The following is a 27,451-nucleotide window of genomic DNA, read 5'->3' as shown; positions in this document are numbered from 1 at the left end:
AGAGGAACAGGGATCTTGTGCAGGTTTCACTGTGCTGGGACAGTGTTGACCTCCTTTTTTGTCACTGATATGGGACACTATATGACGAAAAGGAACAGATGTTCATTATTCATTTATTTGTTTACTTTGAGCTTGATTTCTTTTTTTTGTTCACCTGCTTCAGGTTATCATGTGGTTTGTCTAATTGGGGTTTGTTAAACATTAAACTGCTTTCAGCAAGATTTATATGTAGCAGTTTCTAGTTTTGAGTGTAACACAATGATGTTCCAGGCCATGGTGAGATTCGCAAAACAGCACTCTTCAATAGAGCTTTTGTTTTGATCACGAGAATACTCATCATAATGATACAAAACCACACTAGGAAAAATCCTAATCAAATCATATCGTTTAAATTAACATGAGAAACAGGAAACATTAGCTGTAAGAAACCATTTCAAATGTTTATTTAACATGTCAAAGGCGGGTCACACACTCGTGAATTGAAAACGGCTGCAAAATTATTGGCCAGCTCGAGGACAAAAAAAAAAAAAAAAAAAAAAACAATACTAACATTAATCAGATTTTGGCTACAAAGCATGTGTTTTTGTTCAGTTTTTGTTTTTATAAAGAAACTGTATTTACATTGTTTTATTATACAAGAGGTTCAATTGATAAATGCATCAAAACAAAACTGGTTCTGCAGTAAACTTTACAAAAAATACATTTTGTTTCATTGAGAGATGTAGAAAAGGAGACAGTCAAATATTGACTAATAATATTCATTTCCTTTTCTCGACTTGTAAAAAAAGGTTGATCTACTACCTAGCTTAAAGAAAAGCAATATACAGCTTTATAAATGATAGAAAAAAATGTTTTGTTGCCCATTCATTCGGTTGGTTTGGTAACTAAGGACAAAGGCTGTGATTGAAACAGGGCATGGTGAGAGTGAAGAGCTGCCTGATGAAAAGGTGAGGGGGGTGAGAGCATGGAAGGGTGCAGAGATGTGAAGGGGATCGGCCGGGTCAGGATGGGTGTAGTCGAATGTCCACCTGAAGTACCAATAGAAGACAGAGGGACAGAAATTGTCGGCCCGGATGCAGATGACGACGAGGAAGACGAGGAAGATGTGCCTCCTGAACCTTTCCCGAGGACAGAGAAGTGGTGGTGCATGCGGCCCTCTGGTTTGGTGGTGAGCGACAGCGGCTGGGCCTGCTCAGAGTGAGTAGCCGCAGGAGCAGCTGGTGAGGCCAGTGCTGCTGAAGGGGTGGCTGGTGAATCCAGCATGCTTCCGTGGGATGACGCTGGGCTGTCACACATCTTCTCCGAGGGCAGGTACTGAACGCACTGTTTCTTGCTTCTTATCGAGAAGTCTGACAAACACAAAAGAGAGGTGGAAGTCCTTGAATAATGGATCTGGTGCTGGCTTAAAAACTGGTACACGTCCCTCAGCGGCGCCAGTGACAGAAGTCAACGAGTGATTATTAAAACAGTGGAGATGGTAGCACTGAAATGCTCAGCAGTGAAACATGTGCAAGATTCAACCAGTACAACATGGATGGTTAAAAGACATGATCCACTGACAACTCAAATGCAAGATTGTGGCCTTATTTTATGATTTTTTTTTTACACAACTGCAGACATACCTGCCACTATTGGCACTGAACCTCATAAGCTGCTTGTTAAAGTGTAGAGAGGAGTGTTAGTAAAGGAAAGTGAAAATACAACATCAATGTAGTATTTCCTTTAGAACAGGTGTAGATATAAGTAACTCATTACCTTCTGGTTTTGAGTCAGGTTTGTTGTCCCTCTTCCTCTTTTTTCGTTTTCCCTGCATAGTAGAAATGGTGTGCACAGATGAGCTTTGACTGAAAACAGTGATGGTTCATGATAATATCCTACTCACATAGTTATCTCGTGCTGACCATCCAGGGTAGAGCTGAGAGTGGAGTTGCCTCTCTTTTCTAGCCAGCTCATAGTATTTGGCTTGTTCCTCTCTTGACAGGGAATGCCACTATAGGGGGAAAATACCCACAACGTATATCAATTGTTTTGTGTCAACATCCTATCGGACAAAAGATAAAATACACTATGTTCTGCCTAGGCCACTTACCCGTCTTCCAAGGATCTGGTTTATGGCAGCACTTTCCTTCAGAGTGCACTCCGCCACTACTTTGGCTCTCATCTCCTTCATATACAACATGAAAGCATTCAGGGGCTTTTTGATATGAGGCTTCTTGTCCTCTTCTTTCTTGGGAGGCATGGGAGATTTCCTATGCATGTGACCATTGGAAAGATGATGTAAATAAAGTGAATATTTGAGCAAATGATTGGTATAAAATGGAATCAGAAAGGAAGATAATCCTACGCATGCATTGAAGGGGTAGAGTTGTCACTGTGGGGCTCTTGCTTGATTGTTGGCGACACAATGGCAGGATGGGGAATGCCAGTTTGATGGAGGCTGTGCGGTGGAGGAGTCACCATGTGAGGGGAGAAACGACTGGACACCAAGCTAGGGACAAAAAGGGGGGGTGGGGGGGACGTGAACTCAACTATTATGGGTCATTGAACAGGACAGATAATCGCTCCTTCTCAACTTTGAGAGAAAAATACTAAGCATGAGTTGAGACTAAATTAATACATGAATAGCATGAGTCACATGCTTGTTTTTTCTTTTTTTTTTTGTTCAAATAGACTTTTTCTAAAGCGCAATGGGTAGAAAATGTGTTTCGTTACCATGGTGACAACTTGGCCATGACACCTGAAACCACTTTCCTTGCCATGTTTCAGATTAGGGAGCCTTCCGCATAGAACACCTTTTAAAAGTGTCTTTCAATTTTTCCCAGTGTTATACAGTGAAGCTTTGTGGGAGAAATTAGGCACTATAACCCAATGATCACAAGATCCTTTTAGAAAAGACAACTGCTTATTTTTATGTCTTTCAGTGAGGTTTTATGTATAATTGCAGACACTATATAATATAACTTTGTTACTTTTCCTATTCAAATGCAGAGTCTGCAACTTTACTTCAGAATGTGTGCAGTCAGCTTCTGACTAAAACAGTATGAAGGTTGTTTCAGTGGTTTTGAAGTGATTTGCTCAAAATCACTATTTCAAGATTATATACTCATGACCAGTGAATTTATAATATGCTATAGTGTTGGTATAAAACCCAATAGATAAATGTTTTTCTTTTGTTTAAATAAGAGAGTTACGATTTTTTTTCCCAACGGAGGAAAAGGCTCCTGACTTTGCCCCAGGTCATCCACCAGTGGTTACGTTTTCAGTTTACTTGAGGTTTAAGTCTTTGTCTTTAAGGACGTATATTACGCATCTTTAGATTTTGAGAAAGGCACTAGCGCAAATTAGATCCTAGTAGATATTACATATTAGATGCATTATTTATCAGCACTGCTTTTAAACGAGTACAGCAGGCATATTGCGCCAGACCCAACAGCATAGTAAGATTCACATACACCATTCTGAAGCTATGTTATTTTCTTTTTTTCTTTTTTTTACGGTGCGATGTCGCTCCTCATGTTCTTATAGGGGTTGTGTACACTATAAAAAAAAAATTCTACTTCATAATTTGTGGACAGACTACAATGAAGTTGGGTCAGTGTAATGTACAGATCTAAATGCATCAATCCTAGGGGCCCATTTAAAAAAATAGAATAATGTCTGATTGATTAATTCATTGAGAAGTTATATTTGAGTGTAGGTTAGGCATTGTACAGTAGAGGGCAGGTGCACCCTCTGTCATAGCTTTCAGCCTGTACTAGCAGACTGGTGCTGTTTTTTTCCTTTCCAACAGCAATACAATTAGATATCCTTTTAGCATTATATAGAACCTTACAGTTTCTTTAGGGGGGGATACTGAGGGATAAATTAGAGTGAAAACAACGGTACCGTTGATGTTCACGTTGGTTTATAAGCAAAATTAATACATGACCCAAGTTCATTTCTGTATAGTTTGTTCATCCATAACATTTAAAAACAAAGGTACAACTTGATGAGATGTGTCTTGTGTGAACTTGCTCCACTTACCTGGACATGGATGCATTCATAGCTAGTGCTGGATAGGGGTGACGGAATCCCCCAGGAGGGATGGAGTACATGTGCTGGCCCTGCCTGGAAGATAGAAAGAGAACGTGAGGTGTATCACACACAGCTGACAGCAAACCCAGCAGAACTAATCCCCTACTCATCAACTCATCGCCCCTACTTGTTGAAAAGCACTGTAGCAAATGTTTCCATGACTCGCAGAATAAATCACAAAGGTTGCAATTCCCCTTTAACTGAACATATTTGTTTTGTTTTCAAATGAAAAGCATTTTTTTTTACTTTACATAGCTTATTGCATCTAATATTATGCTTTTGTGTGTGTCTATGTGGTAAGGAACTTACTGTGGCATTAGCCAGCCTAATGGGTGGGCAATAGAACCAACTGCACCAGGAGACAAGGGGTAATACGGTGACAGTTCAGATGGATGAGGGGTACGAGGAATACCTACAAAAGACACAGTCAAAGCCTTTAAACATACATTAAAATCCCTATTGCACTATTATGCTTAAACGGAGAAATTTTAAGGAAAAATTGCATCAATTTAATAATTTTCATCCATGTTAGCTTACCTGTCTTTGGGTCAAGTATTTCGGGAGAAAGGTGTGACGGTGGCGTGCCAGGGGAGAAGTGTTCATTGCTATAGGTAATAAGGGGTGTCAGTGGATGAACATGGTGGGCATGCTGCACCACAGGAACCTTATTTGACTGTGGATGCAAGAAGAAAAGGATCAACTTAGGAGGTGAGTAATTGCTTGGACAACAATAATAAATCATAGCAAGCACAGTGGCAACATTTTCCATCAGTTGTGTATTGTTCTATAATGGAACATAGGTCTTCATTTGTGAAAGGCTTTCATGCCCAGCATGTCTGACCGTTCTCTGATGCAATCTGGATCCGAACCAAAGAACACTTTAAAAGCCTTGCAGACACATGCCAAGACCATTACGACCATTTAGCAGAGGAAAAAACTGTTTGTTCAGTCCAACAAGAAAAACAACAGCACCGCTATGCCCAAATGTCACACTAGTTGCCCGCAAACAATCAGGCTAAGGTAAACTTAATGCCAGTAAACAACAGGAGACATAATCTTTTACTCAATCTGAAAATTGAAGGATATGTGGGAAATAGAGTGGAATTGGAGGATTACACTGCCACACTGAGGTATGTTCGACCCCAGTCTCACAAAATAATTTCAAGTTTCTTGCAGAGAACACATCGCCCCATGAAAAATAAGCATTTTTTTGCAGCCCTAGTACAATGTTCCTGTTTTTTCCAACACAAACATTGCATCACTATAAAAAACAGGGATCCTTGACTATATCTGACCAGCATTACCACCCCAATGAGGATAAAGCTAATAACAACAACTAGCATCCACTTTCATTAAGCAATGCTAAGCCTAGCAGTCATTTCCCTCTGGCTGCCTGCTGAATAGAGCACTTGTTGGCTCAACTTGTCACATGGGAGGGGGCGAAAAAAAGAGTCTTGTTCATCCAGACTAACCTTTCTTCAATATCCTTCCCCACCCCCTTCCCAACCTCTCGTCTCTCTAACTTGGCCTGTTAGGGAACAAGGTTTGCATTGAGTCATTTCTACACGCTCTTGCTTCACTCTGCTCAGAATTGTTCCAAATCTTCGGTATGCTATTTTTTTTCCTGACATTTTTTTTAAAGGTGGGCTCAGCCTTTTCCTCCTTTTAAATCTTAAACAAATTGGTTTCTGCAATGTCTAAAGCATACTTTGATTCCGGTGATGCCAGATGGAGAGAGGAAAATATTTACTGGTGTTAAACATGACTATATTAAGATCACTTTGCCTAGGGATTTATGAGATCCAGAGCATTTAAGGGCAATCTATACAGACTCAAATGAAAAGGAGGCTTTAATAAGGTTTCAAACCTTTGTCTGGAATCCCAGGTCCCGCCTGTCATGTATATTTGAGTTGTGCTTTGTTGTTCTATTTGTGGATAATATGATGGAATTTTCCCTATATTGTGAAAGCTGTTTGAGACCTCTAGACCTGGGTGCCAACACATTTTGGGAAGCAGTTCAGTGAGAATTTGAGATGATGCCTTTTAATAATTTATTGCCTGGAATATGCCAATATAGTGTGCTCTAAACATATCTTGGAGTTTGAAGACACAAATTTCAACTCCAAATTGCTTTTGGAGTCAGCCTGACAAAATTGCAAAACTATTATGACCTGTTTTCTGCAGTTTAAGGTGAAAAGTATTATATTGCGGCACTCAAAGACTGAAATAAGATTTTATACAAAATATATAATTGTAATTATTCAAGTGTTATATAATTAACAACTAAAATTGTGGTGGAAACAATTGGCAATGTGTCAATGGCTCAATTGACTTTTATTTGTATTGGTAATATTATTCAAGCCAATGATTCATATACTAGTATTCATGACCCACATGCAAAGTGTACTAAGGAAACCACATGTAACATGAGCCGTGTTTTAAATATAAACAACATCTACGTGGTCGCACATATAACAAGCAACTTGGAACCAGATGGGATTAACACAGGGAGCTAAAAACCAGGCTTTTTACACAGAATGACTTTCTACAAGGAAATCTGTAATGGCACATCTCTAAAGCTGTCTTTTTTTAAGAAGAAAAAAAACAGCAAACACTGGTGCTGCAGTGATAGGATGTAGTAACAGGAAGTTTTATCAGAAAAAGACCCTGCAGAGAAAATATACTGTATCAGACTCAACCGAAGAGGTTCTAAAACTAACTAAAAAGGCCAATGTGGCAGTACCTCACTTGGCTGTCCAACTTGGAATGGCGCTAAGAAAAGCACAGTCCTTAGTCAATGTGGGTGGAGGGGTGGATTTCATTCAAGCAAACATGTTTTTGGATCCTGCACATCTGAATTGAATTACTAGGCAAACAGCCGATGGGGAAGAGAGCTTAGAACAAACTGAATAACCCTGCAGCTTTGTGTGTCTTCATGCTTGGCGTTTCTGGGTGGGAGGCGCAGAGGCCTTTCCAAACTGCAGGAAAGACAGGGTGAAAAGAATGCCTGGCATGTTGAGAAATCCAAGCCTTGTTTGTCAACGGCAACAGGAAGCGGACGTGAGCTGGAGACTGACCGTGTTCTATGGTTTTAACGTCAACCACTCCAAAACTGCCATTCTTTTAATGACACCTAGTGCTTTCCAACTGGTTTTGCCGAAATAATCAATCACGGTAATATTCCAGAGTTAGAGTAATAAATAGCACAGTGGCATTACGTAACTATGAATATTTCCAATAGTCGTTAAATTCAGGGGCAAATTAAATCATCAGAGCCTTGGAGGGGCAAAGACCTAGATCTTCTGAATCTATTCTTACCGGTATACAAAAACTAGTTTCTTCCCGTGTAAAGTAGGATGAGGTAGATCCTAGATCAGTATTCATATTTTTTCTTCCAAATTCTTTGATTTCATGATGCATCCTATCAAGTGCAAAATGAGAGATTTTCCATAGAAATCATCTCACCTTGAGCATGTACAGCAACATTACGATACCATTCAATTATTCGCAGAATTTGTTATCCTAACTAGAAAGCTGAAGTACCGAGAGAAAACCCACAGGGATAAAGGCCAACTCCATACAGAAATGTAAGAGATCCTAGATTTGAACCTACAAACTCAGGACTGTGGAGTTGACATGGTAATCAGTTAGGAACAATGATCCCAACATAAAGACGGAGGTTGCTGGCCCTTATTGGGAGAATGTAGAGCGGGATTAACCATCACATGGCAGAGGGAAAAGAATTAAAAAAACAGGGCAGGTTAACCACAGTATAGTTGAGAGTCATCTGTCTGTATCATCAGGATGAAAGTCGAGAAAGCTAGCAATCTTGAAAATCCAGCCAGCAAGAGCTAACCACAAGCCGGATAAAAACTTGCTAGGGTTGCATCTTTGGTTACGGTATGGAAATTGATCCTTATAACATTGAACCATTAAAAATTAAAAACTAGACTGTTGAAGTAACTAGGACACACATAGGCAGATTTATACAACACTCTTTTTGACCATTTCACTTCAATTACAGAAAATTTGGTGACTCATGACATGTTGAAAGGACCTAATTGGCAATTTGCAGTCAGACCACATACTAACAAAGAGATCAATTCTTAAGATTCATGTCAAGGGAAGATTTACCCATATTTGAGCTGTGATCTGATAATCTTCTAGGGGTCAGACCATGGTCACTTTGGCCCGATTAAGGAGTCACAGCTTGCTCAAATCAAGTGTAACAGCAGAGGGTTCTACAATAAAAGACAGGGCTGTGTACAATTTACTGTCCGTCCTGGAATGAACTCAGTGACTGGCATGCATAGCCTTTATCAGATCAGTGTTAATGTCTGTGAATGACTGCGTTAGAAAGTGATGCACTTATAATTCATACAGTGGTACCTCCACTCCCAGGTCCCTCTTAGCCAGCACTCATAAGATGGATGACAAGGGCATCACCAGGCCCTGTAGCACATTTGATGAATAAAAAAGTAGCCAGTTGAACACAAACACATCTGAGGGCTTTTGGGGTTTGCGTGTTGTTTGCCAATGTCCGCTACCTTCATACTAGAAACAGTTGGCCCGTTTATCCCAGTCTTCCCACTACCATCATTAATACCAAATGCAATACTTGCTGAATGCTAAACAATCCTTTCTATTGAATAATTGAGGATCTCAGGCCAAAGGAGCCTTTGATTAGCATAGAGGCCCTATGGACCAAATCTGCATAGTGACAGGAATAGTTTTTGCCTGACATTCTTATGCCAAATTCAGTGATCTCCATTTTACAGTATTCTCCCTTGTTCTACACCACCTGAATTATCCCAGTAATAAAAGTCCACTTAATATTATACTTAACACAGATGATTAACTGATGATATTGTTTTTCAATGTACTTAAAGATATGGCTTGTACACTGTGATGCGATGGCTACAATACTTAACATACAATAATAACAGGAGCTCCCGATTAGGTCTTTTCTTGTGTATCATGAGAACAAAATTATAATAAATGCAATATTAAAAAACAAGTAAAGGTCTCTTCAAGCAGCTCCTACTGGTTTATCCTCGCCCTCTCCTTCAGTCTTTCTCAGCTCCCTGTTCACCCTAGGCACTAATCCTTGGAACCCCGTGGGTGCGCATGTGGTCCCTTTGCTCTCATTAGTCCAAGGTTGGAGGCAATAGGGAACCCTTAGTCCTGGGGAGTCTGCCTTCCAATACCCTCCCACACCCATCACATGGCCATAATGAGCACATAATCAGCCTTGCTCCCTTTCAGCAACCACACAGCAGAGGGAAATAAATTTGGGCTCCGGGCCCAATGTGAGGTGTAAGGGTACTTTCAATCCACTGTACGCAAGGTACCCAAAATTAGCATGATTAGTACCATACATCAAATTGTTCGGTGATCACAGCTCAAGCACAGTAAATTCCTCTTCTTTTATTTCTCACAGGGAAAACGTCAGCAAATTTAGTGAACTTTCAATTCCTTTTTCTTCTGTAACAATTATGAATTGGATCAATTATTTATGATTACGATTTCATGACTTCTGATAAAATTATTTTGGGCGACTCATGTCAGTAAAAACAGTTCAGATCAAATAAACGACTTATGAAAACAAAATTGAATTCAATGGCATAAAGTTTATTTACTAGGTCCTGTGTTGATTTTAATTTATTTTCAACGTGACTAATTCTATTCCCATCTGCATTTGTGATGGCTTCCTAAAACAAATGAAGGACTAGTTCTCAATTTTCAAAACAAACACTTTTCTTAAAAAGGCTAATATGATTTAACAATAATAAATGATCAAGTATCGTAAAATATGGTGTACTTTTTTGTAGTAAGTTAAAAATCAAGAGAAAAAACTTGAAAAATCATCAGAACTTTTGAAATAATTGTTTTCGATTTTCATTGAAAGTGGTCTGCGTCAGATTCCCGTGGGTCAAGACCATGTAATCCAAATGAATTGAATTCTCTTGAAGACTTTTTCATGTGCATCATTGCGATTATGGGACGCAACAAATTGACCACATACTCAACAAAGCATGTCTAGAAAGGGTAACCGAGGACAAACTGCTGAGTCACAACCGCTCTTTTGGTCAAGAGTAACTCTTGTTCCATGCTCTGCTTGGCATTATCTGTCTATCAATGCATTCAAACAGGTGAGGATGTTGATGAATTCCAAGAATTTCACACAAAGTTAAGCCACTAAAAAACGGTAATGTTTTCGGTCACAGCTCACACATAAACCAAGAGGGTCTGATGACACCACATGCACATAATCTAAATGCATTGAGACAGAAAGTGGTCTACATGTTTGCACCTGTGTGGGAAGGTTAGAGACAGGCATAGAGTCAATCTTGAGAATTACATGGAAGAAACTGAGTTATTGAAATAACGACTGACAAAGAAGTCAGCTATCTGCCCCTGGGTGATGCAGCTGTTTAGAACTGCATTTGGAGGGATGTGAACCAGAAAATCTAAATCTAGACTTTAACTTTATTATTGGGATTAACCATATTATGGTGATTGTTTGATGAAATAATTTATTTTCCTAACGATAAACAGATTCCACCTTTAAACTTGTATGATGGGATTGAAGATCTAATGAAGGATATTAGGAGTTTTAGACGAGAGGAAATGTCTCATTATTATGGAGAATGAATGTATAGACATGCTGTTTTGTGTGTGTTTGTGTTTTAATGAACACCATTCAGTTTCTCTTGCACTTTAAATGAGATCTTACTTTCTCTCGGGAAAACACATCAACACAAATGGCCCACCAGTGAAAATTGTATTCTCTGTAAATCAGACTACACTGACTCAAAATTAGATCCTCAGTCCAATTCAATATTTCAATTAAAGTGTTTACTTTACTGGTGATGTCTTGGTGTTTGTGTGCACTCACTAAATGGCCTGGTGTTGGAGAACGGGAGTCTTTGAGTCCTGTGGGGCCGGGGACGTCCAAAAGAGGCCATTTCATCTGCAGGTACTGCATGGAAAGGAAATATTGACATCATCAATCAACAACACAAAGGATATTGGAAAACAGGCATATATAGATATAATATTTGTTGCATCAAAACATTGTAGACTGTGTTAGCCACACCTTTGGCTAAAGTAAAAGTGAACCGTGTTAACACCCGGCTTGTGGATGGATATGAAATTAGTTAAGGAAAAACAAGTGGCCAGCTGTGGATGCCCATCCTAGTGCGGGCGGGAAGAGACAGCTGGAAGGAAGCCCCAACAAGAGTGCAACGAAAGGTTGGGCTGCAGAGCTGACGCAAACTCTGTCTGAATTGATTTGGCCTTTAGTCCCACCTTCTGTTTCACTATTTTTCATACATTTTTCACAGTTATCACAATGTTTTGTGTGTATTGTGCCCCTTTAGCAGTGCACAAGTAGCCACAGAAAACAGAAATGTTTACCCAAATTTTTTTTCATCCTGATATTTGGTAAAATGCCAAAAGCTGAATATTTTTTTGTCCTCCAGCAATCGAGTTAACATGAAGTCAGATTTAGCAAAGCAATGTCTCAACCATTTGGTTTATGAATCACTCAAAATGTCCCATAGAACAGCTACTCATGCTTGTAGATTTTTTAGATCCAAAATTCATTTAATTTTGTCAAATTGCTCTATGTAACGGTGTGATCGCCACTGATACAAAAAAATCTGAAGGATGGATTATACATTTAGATTGGTAATATCCTTGTAGAAAAATAACATCTTTAAAACCTTTGTCCCATTTACCAAAAAAAATGGTTCACGATAAGTAATGACAAACAAGCTTGCTGGAAAAAGTCATGCTTTCACATTTGGATTTTTTAAAACACCATTCATCACTCTGGTTTGTAAGAAGGAAGGAAGCTTGGATGGATGTGGGTTAAAAATGGAAAATACATTATAGCAGAGGGGGGAGAGGGACAAGAAGGGAAAAAAACATTTTCAGGAATGAGTTCGTCGAGCAGGCGAATGGTATTGTTTCCTGACAGCTGCGGTCCAACTGAGTACCGGACCAGGGGGAAGGGGACCCTTTTTCTCTACGAAAAAAAAAAAAAGAAGGGAATTTCTTGACATCAGCCCTCTTTATTTTCACTATTTTCGCACAAGGCTGAATTGTGTCTTCCAACTAATGGGCGCAAGTCCATACAACTGTCAGGAGGCAGTTGCTTTTATGGACTACTAGCTCACTATAGAAACTTTCTGCCGCTGTGTGCATGGTGCCTAATGAATGCTGCACTGTGGGGATAAAATTCAAAACAATGCAGTTTTCTACATCTAATCTATGTCAATCATGAGGCCTTCCACAAGCGAAACAAGTGCTATTGTGGGCTTTTGGTTCAGCTCTGTCCTGCCCACCGTGACTCGACTACCCTATCCAACCATTTTTGACAGTTTCTGCCAAGAATGAGGAACGTGCCCTGAGGCCCTCATTTTCGGAGCACCTACCGTTCGTTTAATCGCCACTGCCCACTGGAGCAACTGTTTACACATTTCCTAGGCGCTCACTGTCACATTAGCTGCCAAGCCTACCATCCAATCTACAGCCACTCACAGACAAATGAGAGGGGGCATGAGGGGCATTCACAAGGGTGTGAGTTATGTCAAGACAAAAATGGCCAGGAGTTGTGAGCTGTATTCCTTCCGAAAACCTGTTGCAAATAAATTATTACAAATTAAGAAATATAAATATAGTGTATATTTAAATTAAATTCCAACCTAGCTCGCTTTATCATACTTTGATACAACTCGAACAGAAGGGGGCACGGTAAAAAGTGGGGTTGGCATATCCGCCTCACAGTTCTGAGATCAATGGTTCAATCCCTGATAGGTTCTGTCCTGGTCTTCCCGCCTAGAGTATGGATTTTCTCCCATGCCAGTGTGGATATTTTTATAGGTACTCCGGTTTCCTCCAACATCCCAAAACTTTGCATGCTAGGCGGATTAAACACTCAAAATTCCCTGTAAGTATGAGTGTGTTTGTGCTTGTTAGTCTGCATGTGCCTTGTGTTTGGCTGGCCACCAATTCAGGGTGTAACCTGCCTACTGCCCGTTGTTGGCTGGGACCCTTCTGAGAATAAGCGGCTTGGATAATTAATGAACGAGCAACTGGAACAGACTTATGGCTGGGGTCCTTGTTTACAGACAGGTCTTGCAGGAGAATTTCAACCACTGTTAAATAGATGAGGACTAGTGCTTTTTAGCTGATCCAGTTTCACACTCCTTTAATTGTCTTCCAACCTCGCTTGAATCCTCCAACACTCAGAATAAACAACACTCAATGTGCTACTTATACAGAGAGAGCCCAGTGGCCACAAAGGTGGCAATGATGCCACAGATTTATTCCAAACTGGAACTGAAACCTTTTTGAAGAGTGAATATGACATATGCTCTGGGGCATGCGGCCTGCCAGAGTGGGGTTCTAATTGTTACACTGCTCTCAAAGAGTGGTGGAAAACACAGCCAAGATTCTTTGTCATCTCTGAAGTGTGTGGTTCTGTACTGGAGGCCAACGTCACAGTGTGGGAGAGACAGATGTCTGGACATTTGCTGTCAAAACTAAGTCACATTCTCTGCCAAAAGAGAGAATGTGGAACTATACAAGTAACTAACTTCAAACTTCATACTTCATAAGCACAGCAAGACTCATGGCTTCATCCTAATATTTCAATTTTTAAAATTCTATCCCGAACTACAGTCGTTTTTGCTTTGTGTAGCTCAAATTCAATTAGACAAAGCCAAAGTTCAAATAAAAGAGTAAATGTGCGCTCAGACGAGGCCTCAACGCTTGTGAAATGGCTTCACCTAACTTGTAGTGAATAGCATAGTAGCAGGAATGCCTCCACGGATTGCTGCAGCAGATAATGTCAATCACCTACTGTGTGGCGAACCCCTCCCCATTGTTTTCCTTTAGCCCCCAACAGCAAACAAATGGGCCACACAGCTTGCTCTTTTGACTGAGGTGTTAATTACCATCCCCTGCCCATATGAACAGCAGCTCCAGACAATAAGCCTGTCAGGTCCCGACACAACAGTCCCTCCCTGGTTTGCTCTCCGCTGATATCACCTGCTTATGCGGGCCTATTGACACTTCAACCTGATCTATGCATGAAACACAATTAAAGCTTTCAGGACAAAGAATCTGTGATAAGTAGTCCCTGCCTTGTCTCCAGGTTTGCATTAAACCCATTGTTTGCCAACATTAGAGGCAATTACATTGACAATTCTTAAGCAAACCTCGGTAGTCATTGTGCTAATTAGTGTGTAATTGATGGGGAAACGACAAGCGGCTCAGCTGGTCAGACCCGCAAAGCCCTATTGGGCCAAAGCAAAATTTTGGAAGGGCCACCAGACCTTCTTATCCCATCATGAAGAAGTAAGTAGATTAGTGAAGGAGGAAGCCATTTATTAAGGCTATCTACAAAGAGTGTAGAAAAGGGGAGAAACAAACATATTTAGATGGTGATTTGGTCTTAAGTCTATTTCATTTATTGAGTATTCGGTGCATTTTTGCTACTCTCTATGCTACACTCTCATACCATATAAACATACGAATGACTTTCACCACTTATTTTTCTCGTGAGAGCATAAAGTCTTGTAAGAAGAGTCTTGTCGCAAAAGCGAGTGATTCTATGTTGGAGATAGCATCCCGTTAATGGCAACCACATTTGGAGTGCCCATTAGCCTACTGAGGAATGAAGTTAAGTGACTATGTCAGGGACACTCCCTCAGTTTACCGGGGTTCTATTGTGACCTGCTTGGTCATCCCGCACTCTTATTCATAGCCAGTAGAAAAATGGGTCAAAGGTCAGACATCCAGAGTGCTATGGTTCCTATGGTAACATGCCCTATTAAGGCCAGGCTCATTGGCCTCTTAACATGCTCTTGTACACAAAAGAACTATTAGTGCAAAGAGGGAGAGAGGCAAGTGAGGAGTGGAGGCAAAGCAAGTGAGGTCATAGCAACAGGGTTTCAATATTTTCATCCAACATTTCTGAAACGTTTATGATTGAGCCGTCTACACCATTGTCACATGAGTCACACCTTTTTTAATCCAAAATATTTGGAAATTCCTGCAGTTTTTTGTAACAGGAAAGAGCAGTGTAATAGTCCACATTTTGCCCCTTACAAACCCTCCAAAAAATGTGAGACTGACTAATGCGTATTCTGTACGTCGTCAAACTGGCCCGCAAGCTGGGTTTATTTGAAAAGTCCTGAGAGTGGATTTACTGCAGTTTCAGTAATAAACCAGCATGAACAAAATACAAGGCCAAGATAAACCCACCCCCAAAAGAGCTCCTTTAACATTCTAACCCAGTGAGTTTGAGTTTTTGCAAGTCAAGCAACTTTAGCAGGACTTTTTTTTCTTCCTATTGCATGACACGATCCTGAGTTATTGCTTCCTGTATCCACAGCTTTAGAGCTTTAACTCAACGCTCACATGTGTGTCTATACCACATAGCTACTCTAACTAGCTGACTTTCACGTAATTTAACCACATATAATTGCAGTTAAGTTCTTCACCTATGTTTAAAGTGACGAATAAGTGAGGTATTGTGTGCTAGGGGTTCATGTGGAGCCCACTGTTCAATTAAACGCTGCAGAACATAATTATGCATCTGGTAGGAGAGAGGCCATCTCATAAAGACAGAGAGGAGGGTGTAAAGCTGTTTAAGTCAATTACAAACAGTTAGTTATGTGGTTTCTTATACCTCTGAGATCTGTTTTCAATTGTCACTGGCACCTCTGCTCTGTGTCAACATACTCCCATGTCATGGCGGGATCCAACTCCTGTTTGAGGGGTGCTGTCACATTTTGTATCCTGTAGCATTGTTTGTCCAGTTGCACAGGAACACAACTTTTTATTGTTCAGGGAGTAGGCTTATTTCATTGAAATTCACAGCCGTAAACGTCTATATAATTAACTCCAGAACACAAGGTGGTTAGCAGCACTCTGCTGGAGGTTTATAGCAAAGCTGGAGTTACAATATGCTTTGAGCATGCTCCACCAAGTTGCACTCAAAGGCGATAACCTTTTCATTTATAATCCAACCCAGACTGATCGAATGCAGAATTTCCTGCCATCGCTTAGGATGAATTGATAAGTCCCCTCACAACAATGACCACTCCGTAAGACCCCACCGGCATCTTGCTTTTCTCACATGGGGTACAGTCAGGGATTTTTTTCGGACCCTCTTTTAAATAAATTTCCTTAGTTGCTAGAGTTGCTGAACCACAGTCTAAGTTCTGAGAAAGTTTGAAGGACTAAGGTGGGCAAAAGTGTGTCTAGGGAAAGCAAAAGACTTCTCTTTTTTTAAGTGACTAAATTAAACACATTTGTTTCTGCTCGCACATACCACAAGTCTTATGAAAACAGAGGGCTGATTGTGTTCACTCTGCTGGTCCACCCCCATACCCCCTTCCCCTCCACTCCGCACCACCACCTAACACCACCCAGCTTCCCCAAGCCACCCCACCCCCTGTCCCGAGCAGGAGCCTGCTCCCTCCCCCCTCTCCACAGCTGCCTGCAGATACCTCCTGTGTTTGCTCTGCGAACACGAGCACAAATCTCTGGGCCCACAAACTTCTGGGCCCTGCCTCATCTCACATTTTACTACCTGACATCCCTAACACCACACTGTTAAACCCACTCTGACTCTCCTGTCTGACTGCCCACCACCTGTACGCCAGTTCTGTCCCACTCAAACAGACACACACATATTGGCATGCCAGAAGTATGCTCTGACACTTACCTTGTGGGGGTTGTGTGTTTTGTATTACTTTGACACGTATGATAGAAAAATATGTAGTAGAAACTTGTCAAAGGTGCTGTAAGCAAGTTGATAATACAAATAGCCCAAGAAAACATATGGGCCTGATGTTGCTTGATATACAATGTTAGGGCACTCTGAACAAGAAATGTTTCACAGACCAGATTCATCCTTCCACAATACGCAGAACCCAACTTACTACCGTGACATTCCCCAGGGTTAGCTATGCGTATTGTCAGCAGAATGCAGTGAGAGCTGGAAAGCAGCCAAGGATTTTAAAATCTCAAAACATTTTGGTAAAAGTCTTCGCTTGATTTCCATGATACTGTTCATATGCTATTCAGGAAGGAATTATGGCCGAGTGATATATAGTGTAACTCTATATGTTTGGCTGGGTATTTTGTAATACAAGAATTTTCTACTTTAATTTTTTTTAATCAGAATGTATAAACCCATTAATTTTTAGCTATTTATTAATAAGGTATCTGTTTAGAGTAATTCTCTTCATATATATAATAGCAGATGTTCCAGATAAATTTAAATCTTTTCAATGTTTTAGTGTTTTAGCACTCAAGTCTGAGTACAGCTGTTGCTATCTTTCACTTTTAGTATGATCTAATTAGAACCTCAAGGTGATAATGCTGTAAAGATCAGATTTCCGCAGACTTTGTTTAGGAGAGTCCCCTTACAATTGCAAAGAATTTAGGAATGCAAAGCATTATTAACATGATAATCCAATTACTATGAATACTATACATACAAATGTTGTTATGTTTTACTAAGCATACAGTAATTCTCACACAAAATGTTCAAGAACAGAACCCATGAAAGAAAGTTGATCTTTCTTGAAGAGCTGAATTCTGAATTCACAAATATGTGCTACAAATGAACAACTTTTCAGTACAAACTCCATACTCCTGCAAACAATTAGAGTAAATTCAAGAACTGTACGTTGTTCTGAGCAGGACACTGAGAAAAAGTTAGCGAGAGTGAAGGGGGAGTGACTGGAGGCGGAGAGGGGTACTTGTGCACAATTACAGCAGGGATTTATGGCCTGAGAAACAATTTATAAATCACAGTGCCTGTGCTAATGTGCTCCAGATTGTTCTCCATGCAGCTGCAATTTTGGTCTGCGTGAAACGGCATAATAAACCTGGCTGGAGGACATGTTTGGGTGGTGGCGGGGCAGAGAAAAGTTGAGATCGTGGGTGGGGGCTCACGAGGGTGAGGTTATGTGCTCCCAAACTTCCAGAGGTGTTTTAAACAAAGGAAATCTGAGCGCTTTTTTCATTACCTGCTATGAACGTTTTCCCAAGTGCTGTTGCCTAAAATCTCAAGACTCACTTGTTTTCAAAATTAATATTGGAGCATTACAATATTTTGATGGGGAAAACTTTTGAGAATTCTTAACATGAAAAGGAAGTGCAGCACAGGTTTACACCTTTAAGTAGCAAGACCAAAATGAAAACCAGATTTCTGACGCTATTGTGAAACACTACCTTTATTACATTGTAATATAAGCAAAATGAATTCTGAATTATAATAAGAAAAGGCAAATGTTGCAAGCTGATCCCTTCATTGTGGGAGAAGGCTGGCGTGTAAGAAGGGATCGGATGTACTGAGGCTAGCCTGGGCTTTTGTGGCCACTCAGCCAACTGGCCCTGAACCTTGGCCTCTAACCCTTCACCCTGGGGGGCAAACAAAGCTCTGAGTGACATCTGAAACTAGACACTTTTGGAGAGAGTGTGTCTGCTCAGAACTCCAATAACCCCATTAACTCTGCAGGAAAAGATGTGTTGCATTTTACATGTTTATTATTATTATTTTTATAGAGCTGAACAATTAAGCTGTTAGAAGTGGACAACTGTATTCATTCTTGTTTTCTTGTATTCCTATCCATCTTTTGTAGAGATGAGTAAAATTCTCCATATTTAATGACTCGAAGCAGCATAGTGACAGTGAGTGATACACACATGCCTACAATTAGGGAGTATCAAAATAAATTCTATTCTAATTCCTAACTCCTAATTAAAGCATCATGTATTTAATCTTCACTTTTTAACGAACTCACTGATGCATTTTTTCCTTTGGCTCGGGAGGGAATCTTTGGACTAGTTCTTAGAGTTCTGGCATAAGAATACTGTAAACAAAAACAGAGAGAATAGTTGGTGGCGTATGTGCAGCCATGTGAATGCAAGCCTCCGTCTCCAGTATGCTTGAAAGCCACTGTAGTATTTAAATCGGCCAAGGAGGGAGGAAGACTGGGCCAAGCATTCTGGAGCTCAGCTGTGAGGCTCTAAGCCGTTGCCCTAGGGTTTTTGTCCTGCCTTTCAGGGCAAGTCTGAGGTAGTCAAAGAATCTATTCATGGCCGGCGCTCCCCCTGCCAACACACCCATACAGCCCCAGTTAAGTCAGCCGAAAGCTATAGAGCCTGCCCATTTCACACGAGAATCAGACCTGCCCCTAAAGCCTGTTTCAGGGATCTCCAATAGCCAGCCCCTCCATCCTATGTACAAAATCAGACAAAAGGTTTCCGTGGCCCATTCCATGTCATGTAAGGCTGACGAGATCTTTTTTCCCCTGATGTCGATACTCCGAATATTAGGCGGAAGCCAGCAACACTCTCAAGGATTTGGTATCTACAATGTGCCACCCCAGCATTCCGTCACTAAGATTCACTTCATGCTTGAACAGACAGTTCAACCTGAACAAGTCTCATGATTAAGGTTCCAAACAAAGAAACCTAATCATCCTGATCATCTGAGTCAGGCAAAAGGGAATATCACTAGAGTGTTATGTCGAAGGAACACAAGATTTCTCAACCACAGTCATTTCTCCGAACTAATCAAGAACATTACCTCAACATTTTGAATTAAGCAAATAACGTCGGGAAAGAGTGATCCTGTGAGTGAGGCAGCTGTGATGCTAGCAGTTCATCAGACCTTTCTGCAGTTTATTCCAACAGGACCCACAAATTGGTCTTGAGATAAGACTGCTACACATTTCAGATGACTTGTGCTTTTGCTTGGCTTTAATCTAATTTGATGCTTGCCAGAACATTGTGACTCCTTAACAAGTACAATTGGTTTATGAGAGTAACTGAGGCGAGTAGGGGCCATCTAGAGGTTGCATTATTACCAATGCAAAGGTTCAATTTCATGGGACACTTGTATGAAAAGAATGAAACCATTATTGGTATAATCACTAGCGGCAATATTCACTGGAGGACAAAGTTTTCCCACAATCGTAAAACATTTCACGACTGCTATTACAGTTTCAGAAAATCTGTCGTCTTATGTTATTATTTTGAGTATAGAGTACAGTGGTAACTACTTATGAATGCCTCTAAATACCCCACATGGAATTCGCATGAGTGGCAGCACAAATAATTATTGATATTTAGTAATCAATCATAAATTATTGAATCTCTTGGTGTCAAATGTCCTCCTGTAAATTACTATAAAGGTGTAAATGGTTTCACAGCTTCAAAGTATAGTCCATGAGAACATGGTAGTGTTTTAAATCTCACAAAATATGTAAACAAGTCAACATTTTAATGGATGGTTCCTTGAGTTTTTAAATGTATAAATACTGTATTAATTGTACCTGACATTATCAACAATGGATGCTATAAAGTTCAGATCAAAATCAGGTAAAGTAAATCAAAGCTTTGCTTGCTGTCAACTATTCTTCCTCGACTGATATCCATCCACTTCTTAATTTAGTATGACGACTACAACCTCACTGATATGAAACACATACTGTATGACATGGCCTTTAGCCATCCCTCCATGGCAGGAGTGTATGAGATGCAAGTAAGCTCGATATAAATCTTAGCAGTACTGATGGGACATGTATGTGATTTGATAGCTTCCTGCTGTTTACTGATTAGACTGTGAAAAGCAATGGCAAGCCATGGCGCTCTGTGGGAGACAAGAATCCCTCGATAAGTGAGTGCCTCAAGGTCTGGAAGTGGGCCCACTACAGGATAACAGGCAAGGAATAGCAGGACCCATATCAGCCCGAGTTTCTGATCCCTCCACCAACATATCGTCAACAATCTCCCTTGTCTTGCCTGCTCTCTCTCTCCCTCTTCTGCTGCTGCCTGTAGAGCTTAAACTGAAAACAGCTGCTCAGAATACCAGACCGATGAAACCCTGTTTAGAGCATTTTGTTCCTGCTGTACATTCACATTTTATTAGCATGAATTGAGGAGTTTAAATTACAATTATGGAGGCAAATCAATTTTACATGAACTAAACTAGAGCCTAAGAGGTTTGCCACCCCAAGCCGTCTGAATACCAAACTGAGTCTTAATAAAACAGTTCTATTTTTAGCAGTTGCATTATCTTTTTGCATAGTGAAAACATACTTTCGCCTTTTAAGAAAAAAAGGCATAATGATCAATGCTTCCTAAAACAACAAAATTGTTGGACCTATTTCATTCCTATACATGATACAGGATAGGATAGTTTCTGTTGCAGTGTGTTGTTGGATGGGTATGGCTCAAATGCTCTGAAGCGCTGTTGACTGTAACTTTTCTTATGATGGTCCACTTGGCATATGACTGGCTTCAATTCAGCTATGTGTACTAAATTTAATGAGAATTTTGATGAGGTCCTATAACTGTGATTTCATTACAACACTATATTAGACTTTTGAGATTTCCCTAAACATCATATTTCACAGTTGAACTGTAATAATAGATAGACACAGTTTTCTTTTTGCATAATTAATGTCTGAGTGACACAGTAAACCTAAAAATATTGGTCCGGGCACCAAGATCTCATTTGGGCAACCATGACGCAATGGGTAACACAAGTTGGCTTTCATCCAAAGGGAGAGCAGTTGGATCCCCAGCTATGACTGCCCACTGTCAAAGAGCCCTTGGACATGGCACTGAACCTTAATTTGCCCCTGGTGGGTTGGCAACACAAATGGTATGTGAATGTGTCCATGAATGGGTTATTCTGAGCTAATGTAAACATCTGACAGTAAAAATGTGTGAATAAATTTGCATTATAGGTGCTCTCCTTTTACTAAAATGATACTTTTGATCTTAATTTGAGTATGATGAAATAACTTTTATAATAATAGATTGGAGGTTTTCTGATCCAAATTTTGCATACAGTATACATTATACTCTAAAAGCTATGAATGGAAAACATAAAAGAGATGGCAGTGCAATCTCAGGTGTCTCAAGTTCACTTTCGTTCAACACCAAAGTTGCCCATAATGTTCACATGGTAAAACTGTGTAGCTAAAACCCCAGACTGTGTAGTTGCATTAGCCAAACGTGAAGATGAAAAACACATCAATCGATAAAAACACATTTGCACACACATTCATGCTTTTACATCAAAGGGATTCATTGATGTCACTGAACATGGGGAGTGTGCGGCTTGAGAGGGGAAATGCTGGTGATCCTTTTCTCAAAGGGTGCTGAGATGCTCCTGATGGAGGAGCCAGAGTGCACTTTAAACAGAATTTGTAATGCCAGGCGGGCGGCTGGGTAGGTAGTGAACTAACTACGGTTGAAGCAGTCATTGATGCTATGTCTTGCTTTTCACAGAGACATACAAAAGGGAGATCCAGACCAGGACTGACACAATTTTCCAACAGTTTCAACCAAGCATTGAGTAAAAGAAGGGAACCAGTAAATCAATGTGCGCTCCCATGAAACCCAGAAAGACAGGTTATGCATAAAGACACGGATGTAACGCATTATTTAAGTGTCACTTGACATGGGATTTGTTGATCTGACATTAGAAGAGTGCAATTGACGAGATGTCAAATGCTAATATTTGGCTTTATTTTTTTTTCTCAATTTCAATTCAATGTTCACATGGCTTAAAGTCTTGCATCTAGTAAACTGTATAATATCTACATATTTTTTCTATAACTGATTCGCACACTTGTATTTCTAAGGTATGCATGACATTACATAAACATGCATGTCGAGTAATTATTTATTAAGTTATTATTCAATATATGCCCTTTGACCCTGATGAGGACAAGCAAGATCGAAACTGAATGGATTGAATAGATTATTAGCAAATATTTAAACCAGCAATTACATTTTTGTGGCTGCTGCCAATTGCTCTCTAATTAATCGGTGCCATTAAACTGATGCAGATGTTTAACTTTAATGGAAAAATATTTTAAAAACTAAAAAGTCAGTCAAAATGGTGTCTCTGTTGACACAGTGCTTGGCTGAAAAAATATTTGCACTCTAACATTCAGATTACTTGCAGCGGAGGAATACAACACTGGGGGTTGTTATAATATGAGCGCTGGACACTGTTGCCTCTGTTGCAAAGTATCCACAGGGCTTCACCTGAACACGGCGTCAGCACCTCCCCTAACCCTGGCAGACTTTACACACACAAACGTGCTCTACGCATGAGTGCACGCGTACACATGCACGTACCAAGGTGAATAGAGTGCGCAACCTGATGAAAAGACGCCTCGACACAAATAGCATTTGCTTTTGTAGGGAGAGGCCCTTTTATTCATCAGGACAATGTCTGTGTTGACTTTTCTTTGTCTGTTTTAAGCAGTAAACGCAACAGAAATGGGGGATGGGGGGGTGGCGAGAAGTCGGAGAGGCATGCAATTGTAGCCTCTGACAAGTTCAGACTTACACAAGCTCTCCATTCATGTCTCAATCTCCCACAAAATTCTATTCAACAATCATGCACATGGGTTTGTATGTTTGATGTAGATATATTGGAGAGGCTAACCTCGCTGTTGCTTACTTGCAACTTCTCACACACAAGAGGTATTTCGCTCTTTAGTGGCAATGATGATGATACTTGCGGAATTGTTGCAAAGTGCTGATGAGGCTGTCAGACGTGACTGTGGAGCAGATTCAGCCATTAAATCTGGCACCGCTCTGTCACTACTGGGACAATGAGGTGACGATCATGTCAGTGGATTGACAAACAACAAGCTGGATTTAGACTCTGTGGGACAAACCTCCGCCCCTGAACAGGCAGGCATCTGGTGGAACATCTCTGCAAACATAAAATCTCCTCCTCAGCCCTCGCTGGATTACAGCGGAATGTCAACTCAGAATGGGCTTTAAATCAGTTATGCTTGGCCCTCAGGGGAAGTCTGAGCTGATCCCATGTAGCCCGTCTCTCATTGCTCATGATACACCACGGCCAAATTTAAGGGCTCCACACCCAGGGAAATCAATACCTTATTACTTACTCTCTACCATAGTTCACAAAATCTACCATCTCCAGTTTATATTTCGTAAACTAGAGGCACCGATATGTTTAAATGTGATTAGTCTAAATCTTTAAAACGATACAAACAGATCAAGCTACATAAAAACAAAAGTAAGCCTAAACACATTGTCGGACATGTAAACACAAAACCGTTTGATGACCTATTGTATCTGTTAGATGCCAGCTCTTGGCATGCAAACAAAAGCAGAACATTAGAGCATATCTCATGTTGGTACAAATAAACAAATAACAGCACATAAAACAAACTTGTCAAACTCAAAGCAACGCAGCTTAAAAAATAAACCATGCCCACTGGATTGTTTGTTTCTTTAGGCTCGAGGGATGACAGCACATTTCAGGGTACCCTTGGGGCAAATCTTATCTCACAAGACATTCTGTGTTTTCTACAATGTGTGATGAATGTAACTGTAAAGTCCGTAAGATAAACTCTCACCCAAATGTCAAAGAAGGCTGTTGTTGTCATGGCATTTTTTTTGAATTTCTAAACAAACCGAACACTTGGTTTCAAGGTAGGTGAAAAAAACAAGCTCGTCATCAATACCACACTTCATCTTAAAGGACAATGCAATAAGGAGACCCCAAGATGGCTTTTAAGTATGCCACCTTTTGTCTACACATTTTTTCTGCTGTGGCGATGATAGATGCAGTCAGGTTTCTCTGCCCCATTGACCTCATTCTTTTTATTAGCACATGACAAGGGTCTAGGCTTTTCACACGCTTTTTTTAAATAATTGATCTTTAGGAAGTAGCTTTAATAATCAAAGGTAAATTGAATCAATCAATCAGCTATCAAGAGTATATGAATGGGCAAATATAACCTGCAAGAGCTATATCACATAAATAGTGTGCATATATAGTTTGGCATTGGTGGCCAAAATAAACAATATATATAGGCTACAAGTTGCTGTGTAAGGTCCAGTGATACCGGAGTGGCCATTTAGTTAATGAGCCCCAAAGGAGACCTCCAATGAAGCCATCAAGACTGTTCAGAATAACAATGGTCAACTAACGCCTTTCTAATTGAATGGAAGGTACAGGGAGGTGAAGGGAGAGGGCCTACACGAATGAAAAGACGGCAAAAAAAAAAGAAGATGGGAGGGGGGTCTTTTCAGCCCGATGGCTGCGGGCCCTAACGAAAGTACTTGTTTTGGGGGGGCGGGGGTGACAAGAGTTGGGGGATGGATAAATCTGAGAAACTACAATTTACCAGCTTTTTCATAAGAAAGTATTTTGTACAATGAGTAGTCAATATAATCACGTTAAATCACATAAACCTGTAGAATTCTATTTATCTTTGCAGGTATCTTTAAATGACCTAAAATATCACCATGTCTTGAATGTTGTTCTGAACATAATAGTAACAATAACAACAAAAGCATAGTATTTTTAGCCCTGAAACAGTACACAGCAAACATACGGAACAAGTTCCCGCAAGCTCTCCATCAACACTTTAAATTGGTCGCACCAAAACTTAGAAAAATGGATGTGGACGACAACAACTGTCACAAGCACTCCCGTGTGATAGATTTGGACTGTGTGAATGTGTGCGTGTCAAAGAAAGGTATTACATAGCTGTGACTATTGGGTGTGACTTTGGCAATTGTTTTATAAGATCCACACAGTGTCAACATGTGGATCTGATGGGTGGCAGCGTTCAACAAAACCACCTCAACTATTAAAGGCAATTGTATATAAAACCATATTAAAGACTAAAAGTTTCTGCACATTGCAAATCCATTCCCTGCCAAATGTTCCCGTTCCAGTGCCTCATTAGATTTTACAGCTAGTGATTAAAACAAAGATTAGATTTTGAGTGATTCTCTTATTTTCTGAGGAAAAGACAGAATGTATTTAGATCACCCCAAGAGGACAAAGAAGTAGTTCCCCAGGAGGCCACTCTGGGGGAATATGGCGGTTTGGCAGTGCACAAGAAACTTTTAGGAGTGTGAAAGACTACAGGAAAGTGTGTTAGAGATTAGCACAGTTCATGGAAACTTACTGTTCTCGCACTGGGTGAAAGAGAGCCGTTGGACAAGTATGGATTAGTGAGATCTGGGATCATGAGAAAGGGGTAGCCAGGATAATGGGGACTCTTAAAGAGACCTCCATCGTGTTGTCTTCTCAGTGCTGCAAAGAGACAGATAAGTAAGTCAAAACATGCACGATTTGGGGTGCACACTGGATGTTTTTTTTTTTTTGAGGGGGGGCTCACCTTCAGCAAAATAGTCTCTTGTTTTCTCGTAACTTTCCTGGTCAGCTCTGGTTTGGGGACGCCTCTCTGCTTGCTGACAAGGGGGCACGCGCACATTCAAAAACAGTTCAACTTTTCAACAAAATCGAATTAAAAAAACACATTCGGATAAATGGTAGGGGAAAAAAATAAAAACTCAGTTTTTTTTCTTACCTCGGAGTCTGACGAGCTGCTGTTGTTTTCCGACTCGTTTACTAGGGAAGATTTGACGTCGTCCAAGTCTCTTTCCGCCGAGACATTTTCGGAAATCTTTTCCTCCTGCTCCCCCTCATCTTTAAAGGGTATCATTTCATCATTAGCCCCTAAATCATCCCCACCGCCTCCATTGAGCTGAGGCATTTTTGCACAGAAGTGGATCAACAAGATTGGCAGTATAAAATAAAATAATAAAAAAACGTGGTTTGCAAGCGGTTAGATCGAACCACTTGTAATCAGATCGTCCAAACGGCTCAGTGAAGGAGCACAACTAACTACAAGATCATGTCCAATTTTCATCTTCTGGACGATCTCAGGACGTCCATGCCAATAATAATCCACAGTACGTGCAGCAACTTGTCAAAGTGTGTCTCCTTGGAAGCGCGTGCGTCCGTCCCCACTGTGGGATGTCCTCATGTAGAGCCCAGGGGGGTACAAAAACTGAAGCAGTCCCAAAGCCAGCAAGAGTTTCCTCGACGCACTAAAGATCCATGTGTGAGGAAACAATGGCTACAGCGCAAGTAAAAAAAAAACGGCGACAAAGTGCGGCTGAACTTGCCTCCCGAAGTTTGAGCCAACGTGTTGCTGTTTCGCTTCTTAAAAAAATACGTCAAGTATGTTGTTGTTGTTGTTGGTTCAATAACGACAATAAGTAGTATGTTTTTTATCTGGATTCGGTCCCCCCTTCCCTCCACATCGTAGCCCGAGAATGTGCCCTGATAACAAGTTGGCTGCTCAAGTGAAAGAGTGCAGCCCCAGCGTGCGTACAGAGGAGGAGTTACTAACTGAAAACCGACACTTCATCGTTCAGCAAAACTGCTATTCTTAACCCTCGAGGCACCAACACAGTCAAGACTTTCAGTTTTTGCAATTGTCCTACTATATTGTTCATATCTTCACTCAGAGCCCAC

General features: G+C 40.5%; 1 protein-coding gene across 1 annotated transcript; it reads right to left on the bottom strand.

The window, feature by feature from the left end:
- Positions 1 to 419: 419 nt before the first annotated feature.
- Positions 420 to 27,288, bottom strand: LOC144215427 (transcription factor 7-like 1-B). Its single transcript, XM_077744352.1, has 12 exons — positions 26,499 to 27,288; positions 26,307 to 26,379; positions 26,094 to 26,221; positions 10,973 to 11,056; positions 4,612 to 4,747; positions 4,384 to 4,486; positions 4,024 to 4,107; positions 2,345 to 2,488; positions 2,090 to 2,249; positions 1,883 to 1,990; positions 1,756 to 1,807; positions 420 to 1,349 (listed from the first exon to the last, which is right to left on the bottom strand). Exons 1-12 carry the CDS (start codon positions 26,682 to 26,684, stop codon positions 865 to 867), a joined length of 1,743 nt encoding a protein of 580 aa, XP_077600478.1. The 5' UTR covers positions 26,685 to 27,288; the 3' UTR covers positions 420 to 864.
- Positions 27,289 to 27,451: the final 163 nt, after the last annotated feature.

Source organism: Stigmatopora nigra, chromosome 22 (assembly GCF_051989575.1).
Source record: "Stigmatopora nigra isolate UIUO_SnigA chromosome 22, RoL_Snig_1.1, whole genome shotgun sequence".
Lineage (NCBI taxonomy): Eukaryota > Metazoa > Chordata > Actinopteri > Syngnathiformes > Syngnathidae > Stigmatopora > Stigmatopora nigra.
The sequence above is the reverse complement of the archived record's forward strand: the minus strand, read 5'-3'. Positions and strand labels throughout refer to the sequence as shown.

What these genes read in the sequence shown, in the direction of transcription:
- LOC144215427 (XM_077744352.1), bottom strand. Translation starts at nt 26,684, where the DNA reads ATGCCTCAGCTCAATGGAGGCGGTGGGGATGATTTAGGGGCTAATGAT. An exon ending in AAGAGACTATTTTGCTGAAG is followed by an intron (nt 26,222 to 26,306) that starts GTGAGCCCCCCC and finishes GTCTCTTTGCAG; the next exon opens with CACTGAGAAGACAACACGAT. An exon ending in TTTCACCCAGTGCGAGAACA is followed by an intron (nt 11,057 to 26,093) that starts GTAAGTTTCCAT and finishes CTTTCCATGCAG; the next exon opens with TACCTGCAGATGAAATGGCC.